The 15,275-nt window shown below is 39.3% G+C and overlaps 1 protein-coding gene across 2 annotated transcripts; it reads left to right on the top strand.

Annotated features, from left to right (window-relative positions):
• Window positions 1-321: 321 nt before the first annotated feature.
• On the top strand, window positions 322-14,136 carry LOC131224640 (uncharacterized). Of its 2 annotated transcripts, none has more exons than XM_058219907.1 (14): window positions 322-643; window positions 2,140-2,836; window positions 2,913-3,048; window positions 3,891-4,008; window positions 4,636-4,734; window positions 5,187-5,486; window positions 5,726-5,833; window positions 7,246-7,317; window positions 7,411-7,497; window positions 7,961-8,032; window positions 8,132-8,230; window positions 12,674-12,781; window positions 13,311-13,379; window positions 13,801-14,136. In XM_058219907.1, exons 1-14 carry the CDS (start codon window positions 446-448, stop codon window positions 13,873-13,875), a joined length of 2,238 nt encoding a protein of 745 aa, XP_058075890.1. In that variant the 5' UTR covers window positions 322-445; the 3' UTR covers window positions 13,876-14,136. The 2 variants fall into 2 exon arrangements, with proteins under 2 accessions (XP_058075890.1, XP_058075889.1); XM_058219906.1 differs by having other exon boundaries at window positions 4,621-4,734.
• Window positions 14,137-15,275: the final 1,139 nt, after the last annotated feature.

Below are 15,275 nucleotides of genomic sequence, written 5' to 3'. Positions count from 1 at the left end.
TTTCCCATCTCCTTGCCCTATGCATGAAAGAGCGACGATACCATACTCTGCGATAGCATACACATGGATCAACTTCAATCCTGACCGTCCTATTAATGGACATATCCTTGCCATTATCCTCAACCGTTTGTTTGATGGAAAATACATAGATAGATATAACCGTCCATTCAAGTGTGATCTCTATCCAATCCCATCGACAAAAGGATCCCAATATTGACGGTACATGTAGAGTCACGCTGCATGTGCAGTCGATGCATGCATGCGTAGATATTTCATACTCTCGCAGAGTACAGTACAGTTCCTCCAACTACAATCCCACTCCATCGTTCCCTCACTCCCTCTCTTCTATCCCTTCTCCCGCTAAACCACTTTCCGTTATCTGTACAGCGGTTTTCCACCGTCTGATGACATCATCATCTCGCCCGGCCAGGAAACCGCTCTAGAGATGGACGGTCTAACCGCTTCCTGCTGCGTAGGCCGGTTCGTTTTCCTCCCCTCAACCAGAACCCGGTCTGCCCGACGCCGGCCCGCTTTTCTGGCTCTCGCCTCATCGGGAGACGATCCGAAACTCGACAAATGGGATCAGATGGAGCTCAAATTCGGACAGTTTATTGGCGAAGATCCCAAACTAACCCTAGCAAAGGTACGGAAATTCTCTCTCTCATATTAGACTCCAGAAAAGATGAGACTACTTGTGATTGGTTCGTTTTGCTGGGCCGCATGTAATCCAGACCGTGCATCTGGTGATATCCGCGGTGGGAAGCCAATTGCGTACTGAGTAACTCAGCACGCTATTTTACTGAGTAAACTCTGTGGGGCCCACCGTAATGTATATGTCTTATCCACGCCGTCCATCCGTTTTACCAGCTTATTTTAGGTCATGTGCCTAAAATCGAAGCATATCCAAAGCTCAAGTGGACCACACCACAGGAAACAGTGTGAATTCAATGCCTACCGTAGAAACCTTCCTAGGGCCTACAGTGATGTTTATTTGTTATCCAACCTGTTCATAAGGTCACACAGACATAGATGAAGCGAAAATGCAAATATCAGCTTGATGCAAGACTTCTGGCCCCCAATTCACACTGTTTCCTGTGGTGTGGTCCACTTGAGCTTTGGATACGCTTCGATTTAGGGCTCGTGCCCTAAAATGAGATAGTAAAATAGATGGACGGTGTTAAAACATGTCACTATTTTCCGAAGGTTGTCACCATAGCAGCATCCACCTGGCAGAAAATCACCGTGTCGTCATTGACATTAATGAGTGATCTTAGTTTGTGGGAAGCATCTGGACATTGTAAAGGCTTAAGCAAAACAAGTCGTATTGTAGACCAAAGTGCTTGGTATGTTGACTGCACGAGCTGTAGTATTGTCTAAATACTTGGATGCCTATGGCAAGTTTTTTTTTTTTTTTTTTGAGAGGTCCTATGGCAAGTTTTTATTATCCTTCTTTAATTGTTGATGTCAATGAGCGATCTTAGTTTGTGGGAAATTTCTATCCAGTCTATGTTAACTTGGATGACATGAACTGTATGGCTGTACCCAAGTTTACTCGATATATATTTAAGGAACCCAGTTTATTTTTCCATATCCTATGTTTGAGTTCTAGTCACTGTGGCAGTCTATGTGGTTTTGATAAAACTCTTTGGTTATTTTCTACTTGGGCCCCGTTTGTATAGTGGGTAAAGAAAAAGAAGAGAAGAAAATGAGTGACTTTCCCCTGATGGGATGTTTCATTATGTTTGGATAGAAAAAATATATATATTGGATACCAAATGGTAATCATTTTCCAAACACCGTGGTCAACTTCTCATGCACAAGACCATTTTGAGAGCTTTATAAGATTTCCACATGTTGTTCAAGCAAGATCCCTAACATGGAATCCATGTTTCAATAGTGCTCATGGAAATCTTGTGAAATCATCCTTAGATAATTATTACAATCTTCTTTTCTTCTCTTGTTTTCCCACTATCCAAACAGGCCCTTCAATTCTTCCTTGCTGGTCAAAATAAAAAGCTTTTGTGAGCATTTTCAATGTTGAGATGAATTCGTACCATCTTCTTTTGTTTGGGTTTCTTCAGCTGTTTCTTACTTTCGACTCCTGCCAATGAAATCCATGTTTTTAATGACTGTGTGCAGATAATGGGAAGAAAATCAAACCCAGAGGTATCTTATCTAGAAATAGAGAAATCATTTGCGAAGAAAAAAGGCAAATCAAATGCTGAAATTGTTAACATTCCTCTGGATTGGAGTAAGCAAGAAGCTGAGCCATCTAATTCTACAAGTGATATGCGTTTCTCTAACAAAAACCTGCCTGTAGATACAAACTTGAATCTTGTGCGACCTGTCATGAAGAAAGTAATCAAAGCTGAGACGACAACGAATGATGTGCCTGTCTACACAGAGATGAAGCCTAGCCAATCATCACAAAAGATCAATACCAAGGACAGTAGTGTTTCTAAGGTCATACTGCGAAAGCCTTCTGCATTGCAAGCAGATGACATTGAAACGGAGAAATCTTCAAAGCTTGAAATCAAACCAAACTTATACTTGAAAATGAGAAAGAATCTCAACAGAAGTCCCAGTGACATGACCCTGTTAAAGAAGCCGATGGACCGTAATGACAATTTTAGCGACATAACTCTGTTGAAGAAGCCCGAGCCAGTATGGATCTCAAATCCCAATCAAGAGAGCATGCCTTCTCCCGATTCTGATGGATTGAATTCTGGTGAAGCGAGCATTTTATCAGGTGATGTCAAGCTTTTGGATGCGAGTGCAATGTCATCTGATAAAAAGGAGTTGGATGATGAAGTAAAAGCTTCTCAGGTCAACATAGGTAATTCACTAGATTGCCAACTAAGCTTTCTGTATTTGGAGTAATAGAAATGTAATGCTGCGGTTGATTTCTCAAGGATTACAGCGGCCCGAGCATCGTGATCCTGGAACTCCTGAAAGGGAAGTTGCCATTACTCAGCCTTTGGATCTGAAGCCAGTTCACTCTAGTAGCAATTCATCCGTGCAAGCTGCCATGCTAAGAAATCCACAAAGGTATTCCCATGCTTTTACCCACAATGGAAAGCCCTTTTGTAATTTGTTGGGTAATGTTGTCGATCACTATTCCCATTGCTCCCTCTCAATAATACTTTATAGAATCAATGGACTTACCATACTGGGCAAGGGTGTAGGGACACTCACATCATAAACAGTGGCCCCCATGCCCCCGGGATTCGAACACTTGACCTTCTGCTCTGATTCCATGTGAAACAACCATTTGCTCTAAAAGCTCGAGCCATTTGAGGATGGTGTATCAATGCATATTAAGGGACTTTAACAATTTTCAAATGCCGAATCTGTTGTAGGTGATCACTCCTCAAACTTAATTCCTGAATTGTGTTCTTCATGTCAATCATGCTGGGTGTTATCGTTTCCCAAGGTTGACAGGAAGCCTTGTGTAATTGTGGTTGGGGTACATCTCAGCCAGTACTTGAGGCAGAAAAAGCAGGACAATGCCAACCCGTTCAAGGCGAGTTGTGTTTCCTGTGCCGCATCAAATGCCAAGTGCATTAGCAGCACTTTGAGAGCTCCACCAACATCACTTAGCGGTGCACCCCTGGTGGAGCTCCCAAGTGCTGCCTTACATTTTCAAGTGCTATGCTATCTAGCGCAGAATGCATGCACATTTGCATGTTTTTTTGCATTAGTGTTTGCATGCAGGCATGTTTGTGTGTGGTCAAACATGCAAGGATGTCCATTAATTTTGCTTCAGTTCCTTTCAGCTCCTCTTGTGCCCTTGTGCAAACTTCTCGTATACAAGGAGCCACTAGTTTTGTTAAGCTTATATCCGTTTCTTGGTTGCTAGTTTTGTTGTTTAAGAGATGGATAAATTTTAGGTTGGACCCATCAACCATAAAAATATCTGATCCTGGTGGAGCAGAGAAAACTAATGTTAACGGTGAGAGCCACAATGATGCTGATGAAATCAAGCATTTTCAGTCAACAGCTCTAGGGGTAAGGATGCATCTCTTTTTAACTCGCTTAGATGCTTATGATGATGATGTTTTGCTTTGATGGCCAGACTGTTTTTTTTTTCCTAATATTTTTTAAATGGCAGTGACACATCCATGGTATATAACACATGCATGTAAGCTAATCTGGACTGTCCCAAACCCCAGCATTGGAACGTGTTACGACAATTATACTTGCCAATGATCCTAACCATCCAATTGGTGGTCATCAAATGGATGGTTAAGAGAAAATGATTGGTGGCTGAGGTTCATTGATTGATATCTGATGGTTAATTTCATCTAGGCAGTGTGATATTTGGGGTATGCTCCATCCACAATGGGGCCAACAATTTGGACAGTCTGGGTTGACTTACGTGTATGCTACATGTATGTCATGTATAGTGGATGAAGCACTGTTATGGAAAGAGATGGGAAAATGCACATAGAAGTCTAGGACTTCAAGTGAGCATCAGGTGTATGGTTTTCTGGCTGCCGATTCTGAAAGCTCTGATCTCTTATTGGTGCTTCATCTGTAAATCATCCTAAGCAGTATTTAGGTTGATTTCATCCACTAATTGGAGATGAACTTGCACAAGCAAATGTTGATTTTGAGTAGGCTTGGAAACTGCAGGAACGTGAAGAAATTTATTGGACCAGGGCTGAAAATCTCCTGCGAACAGGAGAAAGGGAAGAAGTAGAGTTGATTAGCTGCAGCAGCAGAGGTTTTGTTGTAAGTTAACATTTAAAGTAGCAATAGAGCCTGAGCCCATCTCTGTGTATAGTTTTGTTTGCTAACCTTGCTTGCACCCTGTTACAATGACACCTTATGGTACACGTGCGATGTCTGAGCCGATCATCAGGAGAGCTACACCATGGTTATTATCATACCTAAAAACTCTTGCTGGTAGGATTCCTAACTGCTGGATTTGTAGAAAAGGTTGGGCGCCTTAAAGTTATCGAGTTTCTTTCAACTGTCCTTCTTCCTTGAATCTAGTGGTATGCAACCATGGTGATTTATCTCCACATTCTGATCCTCTTGGTAGTGCTTCAAGGTGTGACGGTAAGGGGAGCTGAGTAAGATTAGCGAACCACCTGATATACATATCCCCTTTTATCCTTTGCTATATGCAGTTATTTTCCTTCTCTTGTTTTCTAATCAGAACACTTTCTTATCTTCCCCAGGTATCGTTTGGTTCGATAATAGGTTTTTTGCCTTACCGGAATCTTGGAGCCAAATGGAAATTTTTGGCTTTTGAATCATGGCTGAGAAAGAAAGGCTTTGACCCCTCCTTATACAAGCAGAATTTAAGCATCCTGGGTAATTATGAATCTCAGAACAGGAATATTCCTCTGGATTCAAATCCAAGTCAAAAAACAAATCAGCAACTTGAAGAATATCCAGCTTCAGATATGAAATTGGAAGATCTTCTCGAAACATACGACCAAGAGAAGACAAAATTCTTGTCTTCCTTTGTTGGTCAGGTTTGAACTACTTGTTTTGATATTATTTCATCTTTTTTCTCCCTTTCTGAGAGGAGATACTATTTACACACTCTGTGTTTGATACATGTAACCTTTTTCTTTCTACATTTAGTAATACAATAGTGTAAAGTTGTAATATTGTATTGCCAAAAGTAAAGAGGGCATTTCTATCAAAAAGTGTGTGTGCAAGTACCTTTTTGAATCATGATTATGCATCTCTTCTTTTTCCTGTTTTGCAGAGAATCAAAGTAAGTGTGATATTGGCGGATAGGAACTCTAGAAAGCTTATGTTCTCCGGTCGGCCCAAAGAAAAGGAAGAGATGGTTGATAAAAAGAGAAGTCTCATGGTATATAGACTTATTCACAGATTAATTTTCTGGACAATGTTAAAAAACTTGTGCTTAAATTTGAAACAGGTCTTGTTTTATGAATTCAATTCGCTTTAGCCTATGAAGTAGCAGATTTAATAATAAAAGAAAAAGACGCAGGTTCTTCTTTTTCTTTTTTTTTTTGTTAATAGTAGTTGGACTCCGTATTTGGAGCCGTTCCAAACCCAGTCGAATTGCCTGAGTTTTGAGTCAACCAAATAGCCTTTTGGAGCTGTCTCTCACTCTACCTTTGTTCAGAAAATGACTCTTTGGGAGCTAATTTTAAAAGATCAAGGTTTTGTGTCATATAAAAGCTATCTTAATGCCTTTGATTCTTTGTAAACGAAAGTATGGCTCTTCGCATAATGCTAGTATGAAATTTGTAATCAGTGTTTTGAATAGCGTCCGTAGCGTAGCGATAGCACGTTCGTAGTGTTGTGTAGCATAGCTACGATGCTATGTAGTGTTAGCAAATAACATAAATCCACTGTAGCGTACGCTATAGAGGTTGTAGTGTACGCATAGTGTATGTAGCGTGCACGTAGCGTATGCTACGCTTTTTTATAGATGGTAATTGTATTTTTTTCTTTTTTTTGTACGTAATAATCTCAACCCGTGGGATTTTAATTTCTTTTCATACTTGCGACTTGTGGTTTCAATTAAATGTTATTAATTATGGTTTGCTTAGAAAGTTCTTGATGTGATCATGATTTTCTTTGGTTTATATATGTGTATTGACTTTTGATAAATGATAATTAATAACTTGTTTGGGCATGCTTTTATACTTGAATTTATTTATTTTTCAAATGAATCATCTTTTAGGCATTTTTATATTTTTTTCTTACTATTTATCATATTTTTCCTATTTTTAAATTAAAAATAGAAGTATCGTGTAGCGTACGCTACACGCTACAGAGGGTTGAGCAACACACTATTGCTATTTAAAACATTGTTTGTAATATGAAGAGTTTTGCGAAGCCCACACATGCCTCTATACGAGGCCACATGTGCCAACCTGGCATGTGTAGGACATCCGGGTAATTTAGAAGGTGGATCACATTGTGTAAATGACCTCGCCCAAAAACCGGCCAGTCCACTGATTGGGCAGGCCTGACATGTAGTTGAATGTAGATCCTTGGCAATTTTCTCTAAACCGCCCTTTCTTTTGTGCATGTGTAGTTTGCCTGCTGAGCTGACTGGCCTGGATTTTGGACCAAATCATCTACATGGTGGGGCCCACCTGATTCATGGGTTGAATGTCCCACAATCATGTCTTCCCTGCATGTGGGCTTTAGCAACGGTTGATATTGCTTTGCAAAAGTTCTTTGTTAGTGTATTTGCAACAGAGAAATGGCTACTAGACTAGTTCTTACAAAGTTTCACTTTTGCAGGCGAAACTTAGCATTGGAGATGTCGTCAAATGCTCTATCAAGAAGATTACTTATTTTGGTATATTCGTTGAGGTAACTATGGGTTTCTGTTGTTCTTAATACATGTGAGACTGTTTAGAATCCTTCCACTATGTTGTTTTTTAACAAAATTAGATCTTTTGAAAGGTTGAGGGAGTACCTGCGCTGATTCACCAATCAGAAGTGTCATGGGATGCAACTTTAGATCCATCAACATATTTCAAAATTGGCCAGGTACTTTTAATGCATTCTTTCATATATGTTTTGGTTTCCTTCGTTGCAAGAAACCACTAGTTTTAGCCTTAGAGATTAGAAAGAAGGGAAGAGGGAGAGAGGAGGAGAAAGAAGAACAAAAAGAGGGAGGGAGTATTGTTTTATTAGTCTTTTGACTAACACACAAAGCAGACCATATGATACTCTGCACAACTACAACAACATAAGAGGAAAAAAAAAAATGGAGCAGGCTGCCCTTTTTTTTTTGGGCATTTGGAGCTGGTCCTTGCAAACACTTGCGAATAGTACATAGAAATGGTGTCAGGGTAAAAATTTGGATTGAGAAAAGGTGGACCCCACATGTACAATTTATTGGTCCAAGCAAATGATTGATCAGACACTGTATATTGCCTTTTTGTACTTACAGCCTTGTTTCAGTATTTTCTACCATTCTGAAATTTTAAAAAATGTTTGTTATGGTCAGATCATAGAGGCAAAAGTTCACCAACTGGATTTTGCTCTTGAACGCATCACCTTGTCATTAAAGCAAATAATGGTAAGCTATATTCTAGGTCCATCTTTTCCTTCTATGCTGGCATACCATATAGTTAAAGAAGGTTGTTACTGACATAGTTGTGCTTGTTATTTATGGCAGCCGGACCCGCTAGTTGAGGCCTTGGAGTCTCTGGAGTCTATTGTTGGTGATCGTAGTTCCTTGGATGGGAGCCTGGAAACTGCGCAAGCAGATGTTGAGGTTATTGACTCTAACTTACAATTGGATAATAATACAAAAATTTGCAGGTACTTGGGGTGCCTTAGGTTTCACTGAATATCATGAAATTTTGCACCAGATTAGACTAAAATTTCATGAAATTTTGTGATACTTGGTGCAACCAAACGCACCCTTAGGGAAATATATTTTCTTTCAGGTATTTTGGGTGATGGTGCTGTTGTAGTCATGCATAGTGTTGTCAAAATCCTATGATTTAGGATTGACGATTTGAGTCAAGAAAAACTATTTGAATCACACCTTGAATCCCTTTTTCTATGAATCCTACGATTCTCTGATTTGATCCTATGATTTGAAATTCAAAACCCGATCTACTATTCAAATTATGCTTGTTCTCTTCTATTTTAAGCTTCACTTGGCTATCATTTTGTGTTTTTAAATTTGGAGGCTTTAAGAATTGCTTAGAAAAGGTAAATCATTTTTATTTTATTGATTAAATGATGAGGACATCACGTCACGTACACCCTTACGTATGTATCAGAGCATGAGGTGGGCCGCATTGATTTCCCTATGGCTAGGCGAGTACCCGTGATCGTGCTGAAGACCCCATGTGCATGTGCGAGCATATGAAAGACCCCACACTGAGAAGATGCACATGGGCTGCTTTATGAAGTGATCCAGACCGTTGGATCGGAGGGACGCGACGATCGGGCCATTGGATCGCGTGGATCACATGATTATGCCATTGATTGTTGATCGTCCACATCAGTTTTAGACTTTATCGTATTTTAGAATTTAGTTTTTTATTATTTTATATTTAGACACATTTTGAGTGGTTTAGTTGATTTTATTTAGACTATGGTTATTTTTGATAAAATTCACAAGACGGGGATTATTGTAATTTTTGAAACTTCTTGGATCTATAAAGAGAGAGAGAGAGAAGGGGGGACCTCTCTCCCAAAGAGAGAGAAGCTCTTGCTTTCTTTTCCCATCTTCATGCGATTAGAAGATACTTCCACGCGATTTGGAAGGAAGATTGGCGTGAGGCTAATCTTCATCAACGGAGGTGTGATGTCTCCATCATCCCCACACCATCTTCTCTTTTCTTCCCCATCCAGGTATTTTCTTCATTCTCTCCATTCCAGATCTTTGTCTTCTCCCAAACCCTACTTTCCTATACCCATCCACAATCCAAATCCTAATCGACCTAAACCCATCCTCCTACGCCACACGTGTGACCGTACGGCCACATGTGTGAATCTCACCTGCCCATTTTGGTTTCCTACCATATTAAAACTCCTTTCTTCCATCCCCAAAACCCTAATCCTAAACCTAAAATTCCTAATTTTTCTACTTTTCCAAATTATCCAAACCCTAATTTTCACTCTAGGTTATATTAAGTTTCCTATTTTGAAATAGACTATACCCTATGCTAATTGGATGTCCCTACATCCATTAGATCCTAGTTTCTTTTTATTTAATGATCTCGTGTTCCGATGTTGGTATCTTAGGTCAGGATTATGCATGATTTTCTTTTAATTTTCATGATATTTGTGATGAATATAGCGATGTTTGTGTTTTTTTGTTAAATATCTTAATTCGGTTATTTGATCTCACATGTTACTTAGTTCATGCATCGGTCCTGCATCATTAAATGATATATATTCTCGTTAACGTTAAATCATGGAGCATTTCTTAATTATTTCTTACTTCTTAATTGGTCGAAACTCCAAATTGATGTATGACTTATCTTGAATGTTTTTATGGATGGTTACGATCATGTTGACTTGTATGTATTATGGAATAATGGTTAGTAATAAAAATATCTTTTTTCGTCGGTCTACAAAATCAAATGCCGCTTTTCCATCATGATTCTACATTCAAGAAAGGTATCGAGAACATAAATTATTAAAGGATCCTTGTATGCTTTTTAAGAAAAAATTCTTGTGAAAAAATTCTTGAAAGACAAATTAAATAAATAAATAAAGGAAAGATAAGAATCGTTTAACACTATCATGACTTGGTATTACTTGGTGCATGTTGATGGCAAATGGATGATTGATGGGTTCTTATTATTATTATATTTTTCTTATTTTATTCATATTTTTCATTTTTTTAAAGAAAATCATTAAAAAAAAATCTTATGATTTGCGATACGACTTTCGATTCAATACGATTCAACTCCTATTACGATTTGTGATGCAATAACAATTTTAACAACATTGGCCATGTAGATTTACCAAGCAGGTCACTTAGGTGATGAAACCTAGATAGGGTTAACTTTCGCTTTTAAATGGAATATGGGGTGTGTTTAGCAATTCAACCAAGGGCATTTTTGTCATTTCAATTCTTTAATGCAATAGCCTTCTCCCACATCTCTGTGTGTAGCCAGCATGGCTTGGATGTAGTATTATGGAGCCCGTGCTACAAAGTGTTTGTAAGGCCCACCGTGATGACTGTGTTACATCCACTCCACACATCTGTTTCGCTTGCTCATGTTACGACACCAGCCTAAAAACGAGGCAGGTCTAAAGCTCGAGTGGTCCCACAACACTAGAAAAAATTGTAATGGGTTTCCCACTGTTGAAACCATTCTGGTGCCCTTCTCTTTTATCTTTGTGTGTGTAGCAAGCAACTGTGTATGGCCACTCCCTTCCCCGCTGTCTCTCCCCTACTCTCTCCACGTGTGTTGCTCACGCCATGTCCCCTAGTTTTTAATGTAAAAAACTGTAACATTTGCTACAAAAACAAACATACAGCATTTGCTCAATTTCAAAAAGAAAATAGGCTACCATGTCCTTTCTATGTGCAAATATCTTATTTTCCTGTAACCTTGTTCTCTGGGTTATTGCCAACTGTCAAGGCAATCGCGTAGGCACTTTGGGGGTGGGTTGCTTAAGCTATTATATTGTGTTGTGGGTGTGTTAACTTCCTTATATGGTTATCTAAATATAAATGTCCAAATCATGCTAACCATTTTAGTTCATTTCCTTTCAACATGCCCCACGTATCTCACATTATCTTTAATTTTTAGCTATCTTGCATATTATTTCTACTTCTAGACATACATGTTTCTTGGTGGTGGTTGAATTAAGAGTTGAACTTATTGATTCCTGAAAATGCAAGGGATGATGTTTGTCAATCTCTAGTAAGAAACTAACCTAAAAGGGACTTTCTATGAAGAGAAATAATCATATAAACATTGTGTGTTGACCTAACACATTTATTTTCCACTAGCATCACTTGTGTATGACTTCTGAGCTTTGCAAAAGGTGGGCTGCATTATAAAGATCACTTGGGACAAAAACCAGGATGGTCCTTTCATCATGTGGACTACACCATTGAAGTCAATGTACTCAATAAGTCAATATGTGTGTAGCCCACTTGATGAGTGGATTATTCCACTTTTCTCTCCATGTTATCTTCGTGGTATGTTCCGCCATTTTCATGGCTCCAATGTTCCACTGAACTGACACTTAAGCTGAAAATTTAAAAACATTTGTACTGTTAAGTTAACATACAACATTGTACTCATGTGATCATTTCTCTTCTATGAAATATCATTTCAAACAAAAAGAAAACTGGAAAGTAGTTTTAAAAATATATTCAACTTTCTTTTTGCATTGTGGTGATATTTTCCAGGGTTTATGATCTCATCTCATGGCAACGTCAGTCATCCTCTTAGAACCCAAGTTCGTCATATCCCCTTTATTCCTACCCTCCGTTCAACTTTGTTTAACCGTGGGCGGCAGGCCAACCTCTGTTTCTAGTTTCTTCCTTGAGTTCCACATTTTTCCTGGACAACAAGTAGTTCTAATTTTGCTTACCACTTCCAGTACAATTTTGGTTCTGCCAAGCCAAACGGTATCTTGGAAGACCCTAATGTTTGTTCAAGTTGGGCCCATGGTTGAGACATCCAAACTGTTGATTTGATGGGTCCCATCATGGACAGATGTGCCCTGAAAATGTACCATTTGTGAGAATAATAACCTCATCATGGATGGGATGTGCACCAAAAGAATTACTCGTTGGGAGAATACTAACCCTTCGAACCATGTGCTGCTGAAAAGGGGACAAAAGGATTGGGTAGCTGGAATATTCTAACATTGATGCATGCTTTCGGGTCAGGATGAGACCTATAAAATCATTGCCCTCACACAAAAAGAGAACTCAGGATACAATGCATATCCCTTGTCAGGGGTCATATAATTCCTCATCATAGAAACCAGATCGGAGTCTGAAACTGCTGTGGAAATCTCGGTTTTGCGATGCAGACCAGCTATTCAGTATCCACAAAAGGAGAAGCTGAAAAATAAATTCTTAAAAGTAAATTATGTTGAAGGTTTCCTAATTTTATTTTTCTTTTCTTTATTTTAGATAAGCTGTTTTTATCTAATTGGTTTGTTGAGTATTTTTATTTTACTTGTTTATTGGCTAACCCTTGGTACTTGGAACTAAAATTGGCAGTGGGCCGATGTGGAATCTCTTATCAAAGAACTAGGGAAGATCAAAGGCATTGAGCGTGTTTCAAAAGGCCGTTTTTTCTTGAGCCCTGGTTTAGCTCCAACCTTTCAGGTACGTACCAAGTGCATCTGTATTTAAGATTTATATCCTAGAAGCTGGGTTGACAGTGGGCCAGGTTGGGTGCCAACCGATGGCTTTTCAGCACTGAGGTCATGGGTTCAAGTACCCATGTGGTGTGTGTTTGTATTTTGTATTTTTAATTTTTAAAAAACAGTGGACCAGGTTTGGGTCTGTGCGGGCCCTGATCTTTAACATGAGATTTTGGCCTGGGCCTTGATTGAAAATGTTGTCTGTGATTGGCCTGACATGTTTATTTGATGGACCTAAAACTCAGGCCCAGGCCCGACTAATGGCCTGACAAAAAGACCTGAGCCTGCTCAATGGCAGGCTAGCAGTTGCTTGATAGCCCCTTTGACAGTCCTAAAAACTGGACTCGAGCTTGACAAGGGCCCAGGCTTAGTTTTGCTTTTTTGCATTGAAAAACTTGCATTGTCCAGTTTTTTCACAACCAAATTCTTCAGCTTTTTGTATACAGCTTTCATTCCAACTGATTACGGCATCAATCTTTCCACCGTTGCAGGTTTATATGGCTTCCGTGTTTGAAAATCAGTACAAATTACTTGCTCGATCCGGAAACAAAGTGCAAGAGGTATGATTTTTTCTTTTCCTCTTTCCTTTTGAATAGTGAAACTATTGATCTAATGAGATACACAGCTGGTGGTGGCTGCCTCCAAAATCTTCAGGATTGGAAGGTCTAAACTTTCAACCAATGCCCACAAAACAAGGAAAAGAGTAAATGACCAAGGGTCGCAATTCCAATCTAAGATTTTTTTTATTTTTTTTTTGGTACCCCAATCCAAGGTGAGGCCCATCATATGAACAGTTTGGATCATTGAAACATGACCCCACATCAATGTATCTCACAAGCATCTTGAAATTATAGGAAAAAAGGGAATTCAAATTCGAATCCAAAGTTTTCTCAGGTTCACCTGTTTAGTTGGACTTCAGAGAGATGATTATTATTATTATTTTTAAAAGCAAAAAGATTTAATCAATGGGTGTTATTGCAGGTGATTGTGCAAGCCTCCTTGGATAAAGAGCAGATGAAAGCAGCAATCTTGACGTGTACAAATCGGGTTGAATAAGCAATTTTATTAGTTTCTATTCATTTGATTACTGTAAATCCCTCTTACCCATCTCTCGGCCCTTTATTTTAGATATCATTTTCTTCCTGATTAAAATGTTTCTATAATGTAAGCGGCCTCAAAAGAAATGCCATCATGATGTATGCTTCATGGGACGCGAGTCTTGGTCCACCAGGCCAATAATCTGGTGGCCCACCAAGTGCAGGGACCATAACCCAAGAAATGCGGTGATTGGACTATCATAACCGTTGGATTGTTGAATCCAGACCACTAGTCATTTTGTGCTTAATTTTTTTAACGGTCCATTTGCAGATCACCGATGGGATAGCTATCATAGCCCAACTCCCATACTTTTGGGCTGTGGCCCATCTGAATGATGGCCACCAAAATCAACAGATCAGATTACCCTACATTTTTCACATGTAGGGTGGACATGGAATCCTGTTGATCTAATTAATTTTAATTAATGGTAGCATTCCTACATATCAACATTAGCTCTACCAAGGCATTATATAATCCTCACATGCACTCCAGTTTTCAGTTTCTACATGTGGGGCCCATCATTTACTGATTTCCTCATATACTTTATGAGACAATGGTAACCTTTCAATTTGTGGTTTCCAAATGTGCATTCAAGAAGTGATACGTCAATGGTCCAGATCAGCTGAAAAAAAATGTTGCAGATTGGCAGCTAGGATCATCCAGTATAATAGAGTTTGGGACGATGTCCATCCATCCGACCAACAGTCCCACTTGAAATGTGGGCCACACTTGTAGGAATTGGAAAAAAAAAAAAAACCGAGTATGATGTGCGTGCCAACACTTGAGGATCACATTACTTAATTCTCTGTTTAAGGTCAGGGATTAAGGAGTTGAAAGTAACACCCAGATCCATAGGCCGAGTGAGAGAGTGAGTGAAAGATACCTCGTTTCAACACTGAGGTCTTGGTATCGATTCCCTCGTGGGGGTGGCTAACAGGGAAGGGTGAACTGACAGTGGGTCTACTAAACAAGGTAAAAAAAAAAAAGAGGAAGAGTTGAAAGTACTTTTTAAGGGTGGGATTGAGATGTGAATCATGGCACAGATGCTGTTGGCCACACGTGTGTGACATCAGGAGAACAAATCACGTGGTCCACTGTGTGAACATGACCCACCTCAAAAGCTATTCTGGTCCATTCAGAAGGTGGGCCATCCATGCATGTTGAGAATAAGCTGTTGGAAAACTGAGCACTACCAAACAGCAATGGTAGGAATCTGAGCACAGATTTCCAAATGGGTTTTTGAAATTTAATCATTTTTGAAATGCTCGCAAGCACCTGGCAAGTTGCAACCATAAATAATTGTGGAAACTTCATGTGTACCAGGAGCGGATTGCGTCTGCAGGGCCCACCGTTATGTA

Source organism: Magnolia sinica, chromosome 14, assembly GCF_029962835.1.
Source record: "Magnolia sinica isolate HGM2019 chromosome 14, MsV1, whole genome shotgun sequence".
In the NCBI taxonomy this organism is placed as follows: Eukaryota; Viridiplantae; Streptophyta; class Magnoliopsida; order Magnoliales; family Magnoliaceae; genus Magnolia; species Magnolia sinica.
This window is presented reverse-complemented; position numbering and strand designations above follow the sequence as displayed.

Coding starts and splice junctions, on each gene's coding strand:
- LOC131224640 (XM_058219906.1), top strand. CDS start 446: ATGGACGGTCTAACCGCTTCCTGCTGCGTAGGCCGGTTCGTTTTCCTC. Junction 3,049..3,890: donor ATGCTAAGAAATCCACAAAG/GTATTCCCATGC, acceptor GATAAATTTTAG/GTTGGACCCATCAACCATAA. Junction 4,735..5,186: donor GCAGCAGCAGAGGTTTTGTT/GTAAGTTAACAT, acceptor TATCTTCCCCAG/GTATCGTTTGGTTCGATAAT.